The following is a 15,794-nucleotide window of genomic DNA, read 5'->3' as shown; positions in this document are numbered from 1 at the left end:
AACCGCAGTTTTCTTGAGTGCGCGCACCTACGCAGTTTGATTACGGTATGAATGTCCATATTAGTATAAGAGCAGGAACATTTGAATCTTGCAAAATATTCTCGTGTGCGCATTTTCAAAGCCTTGAACTATAACAATGCATCAAATTTTTAATTCTTATAAGTTTATTTCCTTTTTTATTGTTGTTCATGAATGAAGAGTACATATATACCAACGCAAAATATTTTGTTCTCGCTTTACGGTCCCCCTAGAAAAATTAGGGCAAATTCCTTTTGAAGTAAGTCCCTAAGAAGAATTGGAATCTGCAATAAAAAAATCGACCCTGGACGGTCGCATATGGCAAAAAAAATCGACCCTCAAAGGGTTAAGGGTGAATATCCTGTAGAGATGTGCCTGCTTGGGACAACTAACTGAAATAAAAGTGATAAGAATCCAACCGAAATGTTTATTCAACAACGAAACAATTTGACTCCTTCTCCGGAGTTGAGGTTGGCAGAGGTGTAGCGGTGCTTGTAAGGGTTTTGCGTTTGCTCCTGGCAGTAACAGGCATGTGCCGACCTTGCACAAAGCTTGCAAGTAAATTTCGCGAAGAGTTCCTGAAGAACAGTTAATGTTTATGGTAGTTTTTTGGATGTGCCATGACCCCAATAGAAACTGCCTCTGGCAATTCTTTTCTCTCTCCAAGACAATGGAACTGTTGGCATCAATGCACTGGTCAAATTGTTCGCCAGTGCTCTAGCACAGCCCTGCACTCTTTTTCAAAATAGCAAAGGACACTTCTGTGTTGTCGGATTCTTTCTGGTAAGCTTTTTGTTTTGCCAAGATCCTTTGTGCTCAGTGCAGAGCATCCTGCAGACAACGCCTTGCGCTTTTTGGTTTGGTGCACAGTCTTTCATGCGAGGGAGGAAGCTACTGACGGTAGCAAGTGGCTTGTATGAGACGTCAGCGCCCACCTTCCCCCAAAAGACAGGCCAATGTCTCACTATGTAACGTCTTGCTCGTAGGGGATGGAAACGTGGTGCTGCTGATGAGAAAACTCTCCCCCAATTTTACTTGCAAGGTTTGTGCAATGTTGTTGCACCTCCGACACTACCAGGAGCAAGCACAAAACCCTTATAAGCATTGCTGCACCCGTGCCTATCTCACCCCTGAAGGAGTCTGATCGGCTCCAATACGACGGGTTAAATAAACATCTTGGTTGGAGTTTTATTAGTTTTAATTCAGTGACAGCAGTTGTGTTGTCTTTAAATCAGCTTTGCCCCAAAATGAATGCAAGTGAATAATCGTTAAATTATTGGCGAGACAACTAAACAAGGCGCAAAAATCTGGCATTTTACAATAATATTGTAACAGTTGGCAGGTAAGAGACAAGCAAACACACAAAATTTGCAGGATTAGAGTTGCACATACATAGTACTGTATAAACCGGAATAGAAGTAGAGATATTTTCTCGGAAAAAAAAAAAAATAAGCAGGTTTAAGTCGCCCTTCATCCTACATAGCAGTCTTAAGCAAAGTGTGAGTCGCCACCGGGCCATCTACAGCGTGCATATTGGCGAACACAGTCAAAGCTGTAATCATATCCAAATTCGATTACTGGCGTTCAAGATGAACGTTGTAGATCTCGCCAAAGTGAACAGCAACGCGTCGGCTCAGCGCCAGTTTGGATTTTCTGAAAAAGGCGTGTGATATAGGTGGGCACAAGAAGAAAATTGTCACCATGCAACCCGCGAAAAAAACGCTATTTTGTGGGTGTTGTGTTGTGCAACCATAGCCTAAGGACAAACTCACACACTTTGTGCACTCTCGCCACCAGTGGCAAAAAACAGGCAATACGCTGCAAAGGTGTGGAGCTTGGCGCCATTTGTGCAATTAAAGGTGTTTTGACATTTTTTAAATTTTTCTTCACTTCAAGGTAAGGGGTCGACTTATATATTCTGGTTTATATGGTACTGAAATATGCAGAGAAAGTCTCTCAATGAAGTTCACAGGCACATACCTCAAACATCTTCTGGTACTTGGTTGGCAGTTTATCCCACGTGGATCGCAACCGCGACACTGCTCCATGGCCCAAGCCACTCAAAATTGCAAACATGGAGTTGAAATTTTTGCACTCCTTGCATTGCCCTGGTTGAAAAAAATTGCAACAGAAGAACCATTTTAGATCTGTACATTTTGGGCAAGCCACATCGAAGAATTCTCTGCTATTTCATAGCATTTTTTTCCCACAAGTCCAAGTTTTATTCATAGCATACCTGCCAACTTGAAGATTTGGAAATTCATAAAACTATCGCGGCGGGAGGGCGGGGGAGGGGGGCGGCAACACTTTTTCTTTAAGGGATTTACCTTTTGCGACAAGCTTAGTCACGTTTTCACAACCGCAAGTGAAATCCATGTCTTGGAGAGTAAAGAGCGAAAACTCCACTGGGGCACAATTTATTTTTGCAATGATATTGCCTCTTGCCGACTTTGTGTGCTTCAGAAACTTCTCCGTGCAGGTTTGCTCAAAGCAAGTACCACTCTGGTGCCCCTTGACCATCAGCAGACTTTCGAGTGCTTTCTCACACACAGATGAGCGAAACTCTGTTCGACTTTTGTTCACAGTGCTGAACATTCTGCTGAATGTGAATTCAGCATTACTGTGGGGAATGGGGAGAATACCTAGCATAAGCATTGAAATTATGTGGAACCTGAGCGATCCGTCGATACTTCGAATGCTTCCCAATTGCGACCACTGCACGTCACACCTTGGCTCATTCAATATGTCTGCTGCAGCCCGATATGCTTGCCAGTTGGTAAACTCGACTTCAAGTGCGTCGATTGCTTCTTGATTCACCAATCTGCTGGGGTAGGACAGCCGGGAATGCCATAATGAAATGATGTACGCTGTTGAATGAAGCAGTTTCCAGAGCTTGTACTTGAGCAACGTCAGCCATCTGGAGATTGGAGTCTTTTAGCGGAAATTTGTGGCGAATGCAAATGCATGGTGCCGTTAACTACAGATGTACAGCGGAGAAGAACTGCTCTCTCTCATTGCAGCTCAGTGCCTCAACCACAGAGTAGGTTGTGCTGCCAATGCGTGCTTCATCAATGTCTTCATCACCTTTCTGGTTATTTGCAGCTCCATAGTCAACTTTCAGCAATGAATGACATGCCTTGACAACACCTGGGCGCACAAATCTAGTCGGGAGATCCTCGAAAAGGCGGTTCAAGAGGCCCCTCAGTACATGAATCCGAGGAGCCTGTGCCTGAAGAAGGCAGTTTGCCTTCTCAAAAGGTGGTATAACATCTTGGAGAAAAAGACAGCATGCCCTGTTTAGCTCCGATGACAAAAATAAAACAGGCGCTCCTCACTGGTCACGTGGCTGGCTTGCCCAGAATCCTTGGTATGAAGTTTCAATTCTTTTGCTTTAGGTCCAGAATGAGCTCCTTTCCGCTTTAGAGAGAGTTCATCGCTTTCCTTTCATCGCTTTAGAGAGAGTTCATAGCTCTTTCCCGAGGCCTGGAGCAAGCAGTCTTGTGAAGATGTGTAGCAGACTTTGGGGTCAGTGCAAGGTTCTTGGGGGTTTGTGAGGAAGTCTTTGGAATTCAGTACGACTCCAAAAACAAGCTCTGCTTGTTGTACTGCTTTGTTTCAGATAAAAAAAAAGCTGAGTAGTGGTTTCCACTGGTCAAGCAGCCCCTTCAAACACTTTCCCAATGACAGCCAATGTGTCGGCGAATGCTTCAACATCTATCTGACCTCAGCATCATGCATATTTTGGAACTCTAAGTCGATCTTTCCATTTCGAGCTTTTCTCTAGGTTAAAAATATATGCAGATACCCCGTACCGTGCGAATCGATGTAGGCGAAGCTTTACATGCTGGATGCTTTGATTGACGATAACTAGTGGCAATGTTGACGGCTAAAGCTTAATTTCTTCAACGTTTAGGCTAACACGAGAGAGGTGCATTGATGTTAAATGTTGCCTTGCGTGCCCCACTGCGTGTCTGCGTAGTACTCAGAACACACAGGGAGAGGTGCTTGCTTGAGGCGTTATTGTGCGCCATACTTTATAATCTCCGAGAGGGTTGAGCATTGTCATTTCCTCACATGGCACATCGCATTGTGGCAGAAGTATTAAACTTGCATTGGATTATGGGGCTGTACGTGCCAAAACCACACTCAGATTATGAGGCAAGCCGTAGTGGCGGACTCCGGATTAATTTTTACACCATGATGGTCTTTAACGTGTCCCAAAACCTAAGTGCACGTGCGTTTTCTATTTCGCCCCCATCAAAATGTGGCTGCCGCGGTTGGTATCAAATCCCTGACCTCTAGCAATGCCATAGCCGCAGAAGTGTTGATCTGATGGTCGACCACTTCTGTAGCATCTCCTGGACCCTGCGGTGCACTTTAATGCGGCTCTGCTTCTGCACACCCTGCATAATTTGTCCGCTTGACATATTTGCATGGCGCTTACTTTTCAGTAATAGCAGAAATGTACTGTACCGTACCTTGAACTTAAGCTTATCCTGCTAGTAGCAGCACAAAATGTAGACAAGAGACGAGACAAGAAGACACCACAAGCGCTGCGCTTGTGGTGTCTTCTTGTCTCGTCTCTTGTCTACATTTTGCGCTGTTACTAGCAGGATGGAAAACCAACAAGCCCAAGCTGCTATTAAAGCTTATCCTGTTTCCCCACATCCACCATCGTATAGTAGTGGGGTTTCCTTGCATTCTCATGACACCCCCCCTCCTCTCTTGTATGGGAACTGCCTCCTCTCCTCCGTTTCCTTCTCCTGTTCTCCTCTCTACAGTTCTATTTGCATCCCCTGTGGCCTGGCATGTTAGTAGAAAGGGAAGCACCTCTGTTTCTGCAATGCTTCCGAGGGGAGTCACGGATAATTACTGCTGTAAAGCAGCTAATGTGGAGGCGGTGTGCGCGACAGCAGCAGCAGCAGTGGGAAAGTCGAAGGATGAGACAAAGAAAGCTTCGTTTTACAAGAAATGTCAACCAAAGCCTCCTCAACCTTTACGGGAAGACATCAATCTCCTTTTTGGGCGGCCAAGTTGATGAGATGGCTTGGGCAACCAACCCCTACCAAACCTGGCTGGGCCTCTCTCAATACAACAGAAACACTGTTTTTCTTGCCGATCACGACATTGGCATTGGGACTTCATCTCGTCCGCAACCAGATTTGCAATCTTGTGACCCGTCGTTTCCCCTTGGATTGTCCCGAGGCAAAGCAAGCGGCTTTCTACTCTACTCGTTTCTTTAACCAAATATGTCACCACAATAGGGTAAAGCTGCGTATCCCTATTGTTACTGCCAACCACCGAGATCGAAAATACTTCCCATTTTAGGGTATCCAGCAAAGGAGTCTTCGCGTTGGCGGCCATTTCCTGAACAATTGACGTCATCGTCATTCATCCACAGGCGTAGCGTTTCGCTTCTTCGCACTTGAACATCTTCTGGAAAAGCGGTCCAGCATGATCGCCGACACTGAGCAGGATGTTGTGATCAAGTAAACATGCAGTGAAGAGGCATTCTGCACAAATCACACTGAGGTTGTTGTCGCTGCATACAAAACTTGCTAGGCTTGGCTGGCTGTCCGCGGCTCGGACGTATCCCTGATGCTTTTTCGAAGTGATGTGGACCTTGATGTCAGACTTGCCGCCATGCGAGATGTTCACATCACAGGCACACGTGGTGCAGAATCCGAACTTCTCCGCTTTCTTCGAAGGCACGAAGCACGCAAATTCTGCCGTGTACGATTTCAGAAACACTTGGAAGTACTGTCGGGGCTTCGAGCCGGCCATTGCACTGCGAAGCCGCTACAGGTCGGAGCCGCACTGCATCTGAAGCAGCAGCTAGTCGCACAAAAGGTGAGGCCAACACTGCAGTGACTGAAGCTGACTGAAGTCCAAACCCGCGCGCCTGCGCGAACAAAGACAACAGGATGGCAACAGGTTTGCAAAGGCGCTAGAGGCGCTATCGGCTCTATTGAGCTTTATATATGGATTCACGACCACCCTAGTAGACGAGAGAAGTCACTACAACCTTGCAGCTGCTGATGATACTACACATAAGTATTGCCCTCTCGTAGTGGTGCAAGGTACCAGGGTGTAGTTTTACTACATTTTCACATTTTCTTGTTCGTTTTTTTTTTGCTCTAGTAAAATGGTACAGTCGCCGACCGTTTATTCGGACCTCACGGGGACTGCGAAAATGTCCGAATAAACAGGTGTCCGAAAAAGCAGATTAAGAAAAAGAAATGAAATCCTTTATTTTCACGCACTTATTCGGGCTCAGCAGTAGGCTTGAAGAAATCATGAATGCACCGTTGCACGCTGTTCCGTTTACGCGCAATCAGATAAGCCTGAATCTTGGAGGGGGTCGTACGGTCACTATAGGCGGCTGAAAGCACAGTCACTGCTTGTACACACTCCGCATCGCGTCATCTTCCGACTCAGAGTCATCGTCTGGCGGTGCAGCACAAACCTGACGAATGATGTCACCGTCGTCGAGTTCTGCGCATGTCAGTACAGCAGTGTCAGCACCTGTGAAACTGTCAAACGAGACGTTGTCCGGAATCGCAATGCAACCACTGTGCAGGTCTCAGCAGAACGTTTTCCGCGTCAGTAGGGAGCACATCGGAAGGCAAGGCCTCCCGGCACCCGCTTGCCGGCATTCCCCAGCGCAGTCTGCGCGAGCACTGTCGGCGCCATTAGACACTTGACGCGATGTTTCCGTATGCCGTGTTGGATCACCGGAACCTCGACACAGCACGCAAAGCAAACACCACCATGCCGACACCAGTCGCACAAACGAAAAACGTGGCCTACTGGCAGCGTCGTGCGCGAAGAAACAAGTCAGCTGCTGGATTGCCCTGACATGGCTTACTAAGCTGAAACCGGAACTGCCGCAGAACCACTCTATCGAACCAAGCAGAAACGATGATGATGAGCGGGGATTTGCAGTAGCGCCACTTTGTGGGGCTGCAAGGAAGCTCCGTTCTAAACAAAAATGGCGTTCAGCAAGTCTAACCATGCACCGGTCAGAGTGGGTGCATGGTGCTCTCGATCGAGTTGGCTCAAGGAGTGTCCTAAAAATCAGACGAAAGACTGCAAAGTGTCCGCACTTTCGGCAGTTGTTATACATTATGGTTTATGGGGAGAATGGCGGTGCCGCGAAACAGACCGAATAATCGAGCATGTCCGAATTTTTGTAGTCCGGAAAATCAGTCGGCGACTGTATTTGTAAGATTTCAAGCAAGTTTCTTAAATCGTAAGACTGCTCGAAATTCGTACATTTTACGGAAAATTCGGAAGAGTTGGCAGGTATGTCAATAGGCGCACGACAGCTGCCGACACGCCAGAGTCGGTGATTCTAGACAGTGGTTCTTGATCACACAACTAGTAAAGAATTCACACTGCTTAGTCCCACCAGAGCTTAAGTAACTACTAGAGCGCCGAACCACATCCGAAAACCAGAAAAGTCAGAGCACCAATCAATGATGGCAGTATTTATATCCGGCGTTCATACGCTGGATATAACCATGCACATATTTATAAGGCGTTTAGCTGCCCCAATCACATTTCACTTGTAATTACATCACATTATAGAAATTTGGACTTGCTGGCATTTACCTTAAACACTTATCATAACTTCACTTTTTTAGCAATAAGATGTGCTTTTCTTCCCCAATTGAGTTGGAAAAAGTTTGCTATATGGTTGCGTGGAAGACACGAAGTGCACGAAGTTGTGTTTCCATTTAAGGGATCAGTAGAGCAAAGACACTCAAAATAAAAAAAGAAGAAAGAAAAGCAAAGAAAAGCAACAGCAAACTTACTTGCCACCTTAATAAACTGCTTCACTATCTTCATTCTCCGGACGGGATGAGACTCTCCACAGATTTCAGAGACAACCCAGAACATCTCGCGGTTAACAAGCTGTAAAATAATAAGGCAGTGGCTCATGTTAACACAAGAGTACACAACAACAGAGGCTAAAGAAATGTGGGCTTGAATGAGCAGGAAATATTCAATATATGTGGTACATACATAGCCATGAAAAAATTTATAGCGTACAAAAAAATCAACAGCAGGTGTATTGCTAACAAATTGCCACAAAGAACAAGCTCTATAAAGATGGAAAGTTAGCCAAGTTGGCTTCAAAACATTAATCACCATCATCAGCAGCAGTAGCATCGCCCTCGTCCTTCTGTGGCTAACGACTAAGTAAACTTTCACCACTGACCCTCTATTACATATAAGCACAGTAAAACCTAACTTTAGCCAATGCAAAAGGCTCCAATATGTTTAGAAGAGACAAACCTCTGCAAACATGGCCAGCATGGGTGACCCATAGGCAGACTTGACTTCAAAGAGGTCATCAATGTACTCGGTGGGCTCAATTTGGCGGAAGATGCTGAAGTCCTCCAGCGTAAGCTGTGTTGCCACCTCCACACTGTTCAGCTGCAGAAAGGTCACGAGGCTCTCACGAAGGAGCTCCTGTAAGTGCAAACAAAAGGGAAAGGTTCACTCGGGGATGAGAGATTGCCCTTTCTGCTGAAATTTTTAATTACTCCCAAGTATTTGCTAGAACACTTCGTATGTACAGAGAGAACCAAGCTAAGTAATACTGTGCGAACAACAAATCTAGCTTACTGGACCCCCATTTTATGCACTGCATTTATCGCTTCATGCATATTCCATGTCACAAATACACGAATATTCAGCTGGCAGACAAAGCTTTCCCACAAGCCCACTTTTAATATACTTTCCTTAACAACTACATCCCTTAGCAACTAGGAGGGCATCAGACAGGAAACTTGTATAGTGCTAGCTGTTTTATTTTAAAAAGGGGGAAAAGGGAAAGACCTAATTAAGGAGGCTTCCCTTTGAAGCAGCAAGTCAGTCGGCATTTACTCTTGCAAGGTAGGCAACGACTATTTTTGTACGCATTCCTTAAATTTTTTAAAAAAAGCTCACTTTTTGATTGATTGATTGATTGATTGATTGATTGATTGATTGATTGATTGATTGAAATTCCTTCAATACATGCAATGCCATTTTCCATTCAATGGACAGCTTGTAAAATTTAGAGAAAGTCAGCCATCATTATAGTTTCCCTGGATATTCAACCATGACTGAATACTCGAAGAAATTAAATATCCAATTTTAGAACAAACACACTGATTCAAAAAGTAAGTATTTATTTCACATCCAAGATTTCAAGCCTTCACATACCCTTAGTTATTGCAGAAGAAATGGACGCTCCCCAAGGAATGAAACATCGTAACACTTTCTTGATAAAAGAAACAAGAAAAATAAGAGGAGCTCACTATGGCCATGTCGTCAGGTACAAGGGGATCTGTGGAGGCATTGTTGCGCAGGTAGTAGCGACTGCTGAGACCAATCTTTTCGGCCAGGTTTTGCATCTGCTCTGGTAAGCGGCGTTGCTTGATCAGGCCACCTTCTCCGACAGACACCTCACACAATGAGTACAGGCTGCATATAGGACAAAAAAAAAATAATAAATAAATAAAGGGACTGTCAAAGGCATGGAGTAAAGACATTGCCCAATCTTGAAATTAAATTGCAGGGTTCAAAGGAACAGCCCTGCAACACCTCTTTTTTGGGCCACCATATTTGCTCCAGATCTATGTTCAGCCTCTTAAAGAACACAGTACAAAACTAATTATGAAAATTGACCCACAAAAACCCAAATTATTCGCCAGAGAAAATTAAAAATATAAGCAAAATGAAAGTCGCCCCCAACTTGAATTTTTGCGGTTTTAAGGCGTACATTTCTCTCTCCCCTGATGTCATGTGGTGCCACCCAATAGTAGCAGGACATTAGCGAAAGTCTGCGTGCCATGGTTGCCAAGCCTGCTCAGCTTGTTGGTGGTATTCCCTGGTGTTTCCATGGCCTCTGCGATCCAGCAGTGCGCGGGCTAATCTTGAAAGCCATGGTGTTACTTTTATGGTTACAACAGCTTCCGCGAGGTGGCTGTTGGTGCGCCAAATTGCACAGCATGTGAAGAGTCAATCCTGTGGTTGCAACACCTCGCCCATGGCATAGTGCTGTAGCTTTTTTCGCAGTACATGCAACATTGTGCAAATGTAAATCGCACATTATATTTTTAAGCAATCACCAAAGCAGCACTCTCGTCTGTCACATCCTGTCTACGGAGTACGCGAAACTAAGGAAATGGCCATCGGTGCCGCTCAACAAGCTTTCCCTGTCAAGTTTCAGGGCCTCTTTAACGCTTCACAACAGCACAGTCGGTCATGAAGAACACTGTAACAAAGAGATGTAGATTAATTTTGACCACCTGGGAACTTTAAGATGCACTAAACTCATGGTACACGAGCGTTTTTCTTTTTTTTTTTTTCATTAAGCCCCCATCGGAGTATGGCTGCAGTGGCCCTTAATAAAACCCTCAACTTCATGCTCAGCAGTGCGACGCCATAGACACTGAGCAACAGCGGTGGTGACTCGACATTGCACAAAGGTTTTTAGAAAAAGCCACAGAATCAACAACAATAAACATTCCTCTAATTGCAACATTGTGAGACAACAGAAAACAGTGTACAGAGTAGGACGAAATATGATAGGTTAATCAGCACCAACTCTAATTATGTGCCACTTTTACACCAGTCGGGAGTAATCTGTGACTGCCAATAAGTCAAGAACCTGTATAGCAATTGCTTCTTACCTGCTCGAGTCTGTGATACCGAATTCTCGAAGTGCAAGCATCACTACTTCACGCGCTGTTGTTTCCTGCAGGAAAGGAAAGAAAAAAATAAGTGTGAACCCAAGTATTAAGCTAAACAAATGGAACACACACACAACGTGATCAACGTCACCAATTCAATTATGGGGTTTTACGGGCCAAAACCACTATCTGATTATGAGGCATGCTGTAGTGAGGGACTCCGGAAATTTGGATCACCTGGGGTTCTTTAACATGCACCTAAATCTAAGTACACAGGTGTTTTCACATTTTTCCACCATCAAAATGCGGCCGCCGTGACTGGGATTTGATCCCGCAACCTCGTGCTTAGCAGCCCAACACCATAGCCACTAAGCAACCACAGTGGGTGACCAATGGCTCCAAGCCTACCAAAATTATTTAAGTCTACTAAACCTTTAATGCAGTATTCAATAATGCAGCAACAACCACCTACAACACAAGCATTGCCTTGCTCCTTGTATTCATAAAGCATCAGACCCACTGCTTTGGTGTGCTGGCAATACAAGCTTAAAGGTTGAAGTACATCTTAATCTATAGAGGTTAGTTAAAGGCATTGTAACATATTCTTAGAAGGTGTGGAAATTTCTGCTATTAAAGGGCATCTGCTCCAGATCTTTTCGTAGAAAAGTTGCAGTTTCACCCATAATCTCAAGCTGTGTGATAGCTAGTGCAGTACGTCTCGTCTTGCACTGTTTCATGCAATATCAATTGGAGTAAACATTTGCAGGTGCAAGTGAGCATTCCTGTTATGAGAAAAAAATACTTCAGTCAGTGATGCCTCCAGTCCCGAGTTGTCTGTGTGTAGGTAGCACTCCCTGGTTGTAAAGAAGCAGAGGCAACTTTTTTATCATCCCCTTTCCTATCCTGCCTTTCACTTGCCTATTGGCCTCATTGTTACCCTTTCACCTCGGCACTGGTTCATGGATAAGCTGCAGCACTTGGCAACATCCAATCATTTTAATGACAACTCAAGAGGTCAGGCACAGTGTTGTCCAGGCACAGTATTCTTCGCTGCCGCATCAACAGGGTGGCGGAAAGGTAGAATCTTCTGAGTGGCAATTTGTGGGACTGGAGTTCAAATGCTCACGGGACACCGACTTTTTCTTCATAGAACTCTCACAAAGCACTCTGGGATTCTAGCAATGAACCATGGCAGATATAAAAATGACTAGGGGAGCAAGCCCATTACAGCCATTGTTGCAAAAAGTTGTCCTGTGTACCTCGTGCAAATGGAGTAATCGGCAATGAAATGCTGTCACTGCCATGCCCTAACAGCCTTCCTCCCCTTTTTATTGTTTGAACTGTCTTCCAACCATGCCCATAACAATGATTGCCATGCTCTGCTTAGCATTGTTGTCAGGCAGAGCATGGGGCAAGTCAATTACATTGTGCTCTTATGCTTAGTCAACAGCTTGGATTCCATACTGCGACAGCCATTTCTGCTTTGCTGTTCACACGTGTGCCAACTGCATGCAGTTTCAAAAGAATTGAAGGTTACTCAATTAAGGAAGTTGACTTAGAACACAGTGATAATGACTATAAGGAGAAATTTTCTTTCTTTTCATGTTTGGCATGCACTAATGTCCTCAAAATGAACAAACCGAGAGATTTACATCATATCCACCTTTGACCAGCAGCTGAAAAAAGTGGACTGCCTCTCTAAAGACCTACTTCACTCTCATGAAATGTAATTACATTTTGGGGCTTTACATGCCAAAACCACAATCTTATTATGAGGTATGCCATAGTGGGTGACTCCACATTAATTCTGACCACTTGGGGTTCTTTAATTTGCCCCTAAATCTAAGTACACAAGCATTTTTTGCCTTTAACCCCAATCGAAATGCGGTCTTCGCAGCCGAGATCGAACCTGCAACCTCGAGCTCAGCAGCGCAATGCCATAGCCACTTAACCGTCATGTCAAGTGAAGTTTTACACGAAAATGGGGGGTGAAATTGGGACAGAAAGCAGTGGCACGCACCCTATGAATGAGCAGGTACTTGCAGGTCTGGTCTGCTTTGTACACCTTCAACACGTGCTCAGGAAAGTCGCGGCCAGGGGCGTCTGCCCCCTCACAGTGGGGGGTCACAATGAGCGAGCTCAAATCAGGGTTGCTGTGACTGTGGTACAATTGACCCCCTCCACTGCCGCAATTTCCTGGTGTGATGGCATGCGCTGGAGACGAGCCGCTCCTGCCAACCCGATGGTTGCCACAACCCGAGCCTACACTTGATCCACTGTGCGTGGAGTACAGGCTGTCATCCGAGCTGTTCAGCTGCGACTCCCTGCATACATAAACAAAAACAAAGGAACTGTTATCTTTTTTAACAACAGACAGTAGTAGATGTTTTGGAGGAGATGCTCTCAAATTCAGTTAACTATTTCATTCAGAAGTATTAGTGTAACCTTCACATGTTACTGTCACAGCGATACCAGAAATGTAAACAAAAGCAGTGGCACTGTACCCCAACCTCTCTAGCCTCCTAGCATCTTGGATAGATGGTGTCCAAAACATGGCATCTATGGTGTGTTTTCGGCTCCACAAGTGCTAGCCGCACATGCAGTCACGAAAAGCATGGCCCTTGAGGTTAGCTTCTGTTACCCAGAGAGAGCTGTAGCTGGGGCATGAATTTGGACATGGCCTATTTGAACAATGCAGGCGGAACTCCTCTTAGAATGAATTAATATGTTCTACCTAGCTGGTGGTATAAAGAGGTTAACAGCAATAATCTTCATACACTAGGTACTTTTAGCTACCATTCTTCAGTGGGGAGAATTGTACAACCCATTCCTAATTACTAGTGCACTGTGGCTGAACACGCTACTCGTGATGTCTCCATCAGCACTGTTGCCCCTGCCTGTCCCCTGTATTCTACGATTACATTGATGCTAGCACTGATACCATAGACCAACCTTCAAGCGGCGCAGTGTGTTCTGCATACAAGCATCAACACTGGAAACTCACGCATTAAGTGTCTTGGGGATGAAGTTCATCTTGGCCAATGCTTTCTTGAGCTTAGCCCGGTGGCCCAGTGTCATGAATCCCTTCTTATCTTCCTTGCAGGCTACATCCCCATTTCCTGTGCATGACCCCGATGATGACACCGAAGCAGCTGTTGCAGGTGCAGGAGAGCCAACTACGGATGATGAGTGCTGGCTGCCCCAGCCGACACCAAGCGGCAGGCCACCAACGCCAAGTGGAAGCCCAACTACATCACTCCACTCAAGGTGTGACGAGAGCCGGAGACGTGGATCAGGCTGCAGTCGCAAAATCTCAGAGCTCTTGCGGCCACGTGGACGCATGGCCTTTTCTGGGTTGTTCAGCATCTCTTTAAATTCTGGAGTTTCCAATAAATTCGCAACATTTTTGTTTTGTTTAGAAGTAAGAGGAAAGGGGGGAAAGAAGAAAACAATGCATTAATGGTGTTATCAATTGACTTGTAGACTACAATGCTATGAAATGAGAAAATTCCTACAATGAAATAAATCGTATCTTCCGCTGGTCTTTCCAGCTGTGCTACAAGAGCTGTGTAAGGCAGCAACACTACTCTGTTACAAGACTGACTCCGGGTTTATAATTGAGCCTTTCTAATTTTCTTGCCCTCCAGCAGAGGCCACATAGCCATCTTCTCTGAAATAAAATGTGCACATTCATTTATAACGGAGCCCGATTGTCTATGTTGCAGAGTCTCCTTGTACTCAAAATTCAGCTTCAATGCTGTGTCTGTCGCAACTTTTCTGTGCCGCCAGAGTGCTGAGAAAACGACTAGTCAAAAGTGCCATAACTGTAGTTCACTATTTTAGAGTGTGCAGCCCACAATTACACACTGCATGATGAGTAAAACGATAACAGAAACATTACGGCAAGAGAAAAGATGAAGCATACATGGCAAAGGCATATGTGTTTTAAACAGCACCCATGTGCAAAAGGCACAAGTTTTACAAAAAAACCACTTTCCCATTCCTGCTCTGCTCTGTTCTGTGCCAGGCTCTTTCAATGCAATGAAAACTACATATCAATAAATTGTGGTTCAGTGTGCAAAGTACCTTGGGTATGACCAACGGAAAAATGTTATTTAGTACTAAGATAATTTGCACATTTCCTGTGCTAATACAAGACCACTCACCTAGGAGGTTCGATCGGACAGTAATGCAGAGATGAGTTGCCTTCTTCAAAATGTCCATAGCCTGAGTGTATGACATGGTGGCAAAGCTCTGGCCATTCACTTCCAGGATCTCATCCCCGCGCTTGAGCGAGCCATCTTCCGACTTGGAATTGGCCTTTTCAACTTTGGCCACAAAAATGGCATTGCCCGTTTCATAGCCTCCCAGAATTTTAAAAGGAAGCTCGTCATCCCGCGATGATCTTGCCAAGGTAACCACCCGTGTGCGTGCCTTTGTTGCACATGCTATGTTCAGCAAACGCAACTGGGCATGCATCTTCTGCAAAGAAATCACCCGATAGTGGGAAGTAATGCATTTTTGTTTTACAGCAAAGAAGGCTGCAAACAGTTTCTGCACAACCATCTTCTTGCACAATGCATGAGAAATGAAACCTGCATGATTCCCACACAATATAATACAATTATTGCTAGGGGTGTGCAAATAACAAAATTGCAACTCGGCTTGAATAGTGCAAAAAGTGGTGCAAAGCGCTGCTCTCACACAAAGGGCAAAGGACGCAAACGAGCAAGTAACTAGGTCTGGTTTACCAGAACGTTTCCTTGCTCATCTGCAACCATTGCACTGTTACATGTTTGAACCAGCTCACAAATTTACACCTTACTGCAAGAAAAAACCCTGAACCTGAATATATAATTTTTTATGTAAGGACCCATTCATTCAGTTATTGTACACAGGGGCCAAAGGCATTACGGGGTAGCTGAAACAAGTTTCAGCAAGAATTATAGAAGCCAAGAAATATATAATCAATCGCCGCAATTCATCAAGCAAGGGTAGTAGTCCTTCCTTGAAGTAGTGCCACAAATATTTTCCTGCAGATTAGTTGGGTTAACAGAACACTGCATGCACTGCTCAAAACTGATTCCT

General features: G+C 44.9%; 1 protein-coding gene across 7 annotated transcripts in view; it reads right to left on the bottom strand.

Annotated features, from left to right (window-relative positions):
- LOC126516413 (rap guanine nucleotide exchange factor 2-like) overlaps nucleotides 1–15,794 on the bottom strand; it is a 635,146-nt gene that overhangs the window by 27,892 nt on the left and 591,460 nt on the right. For all 7 annotated transcript variants that reach the window (XM_050166526.3, XM_055063993.2, XM_050166529.3 and 4 more), the window contains 8 exons: nucleotides 14,873–15,188; nucleotides 13,711–14,083; nucleotides 12,727–13,030; nucleotides 10,707–10,771; nucleotides 9,330–9,495; nucleotides 8,320–8,496; nucleotides 7,836–7,935; nucleotides 1,999–2,126 (listed from right to left, as the gene is read on the bottom strand). In XM_050166526.3, coding sequence (XP_050022483.2) covers nucleotides 1,999–2,126; nucleotides 7,836–7,935; nucleotides 8,320–8,496; nucleotides 9,330–9,495; nucleotides 10,707–10,771; nucleotides 12,727–13,030; nucleotides 13,711–14,083; nucleotides 14,873–15,188 — 1,629 coding nt within the window. The remainder of the gene's footprint in view (nucleotides 1–1,998; nucleotides 2,127–7,835; nucleotides 7,936–8,319; nucleotides 8,497–9,329; nucleotides 9,496–10,706; nucleotides 10,772–12,726; nucleotides 13,031–13,710; nucleotides 14,084–14,872; nucleotides 15,189–15,794) is intronic.

The sequence above is a fragment of the Dermacentor andersoni genome, chromosome 1, assembly GCF_023375885.2.
Source record: "Dermacentor andersoni chromosome 1, qqDerAnde1_hic_scaffold, whole genome shotgun sequence".
In the NCBI taxonomy this organism is placed as follows: Eukaryota; Metazoa; Arthropoda; class Arachnida; order Ixodida; family Ixodidae; genus Dermacentor; species Dermacentor andersoni.
The sequence above is the reverse complement of the archived record's forward strand: the minus strand, read 5'-3'. Positions and strand labels throughout refer to the sequence as shown.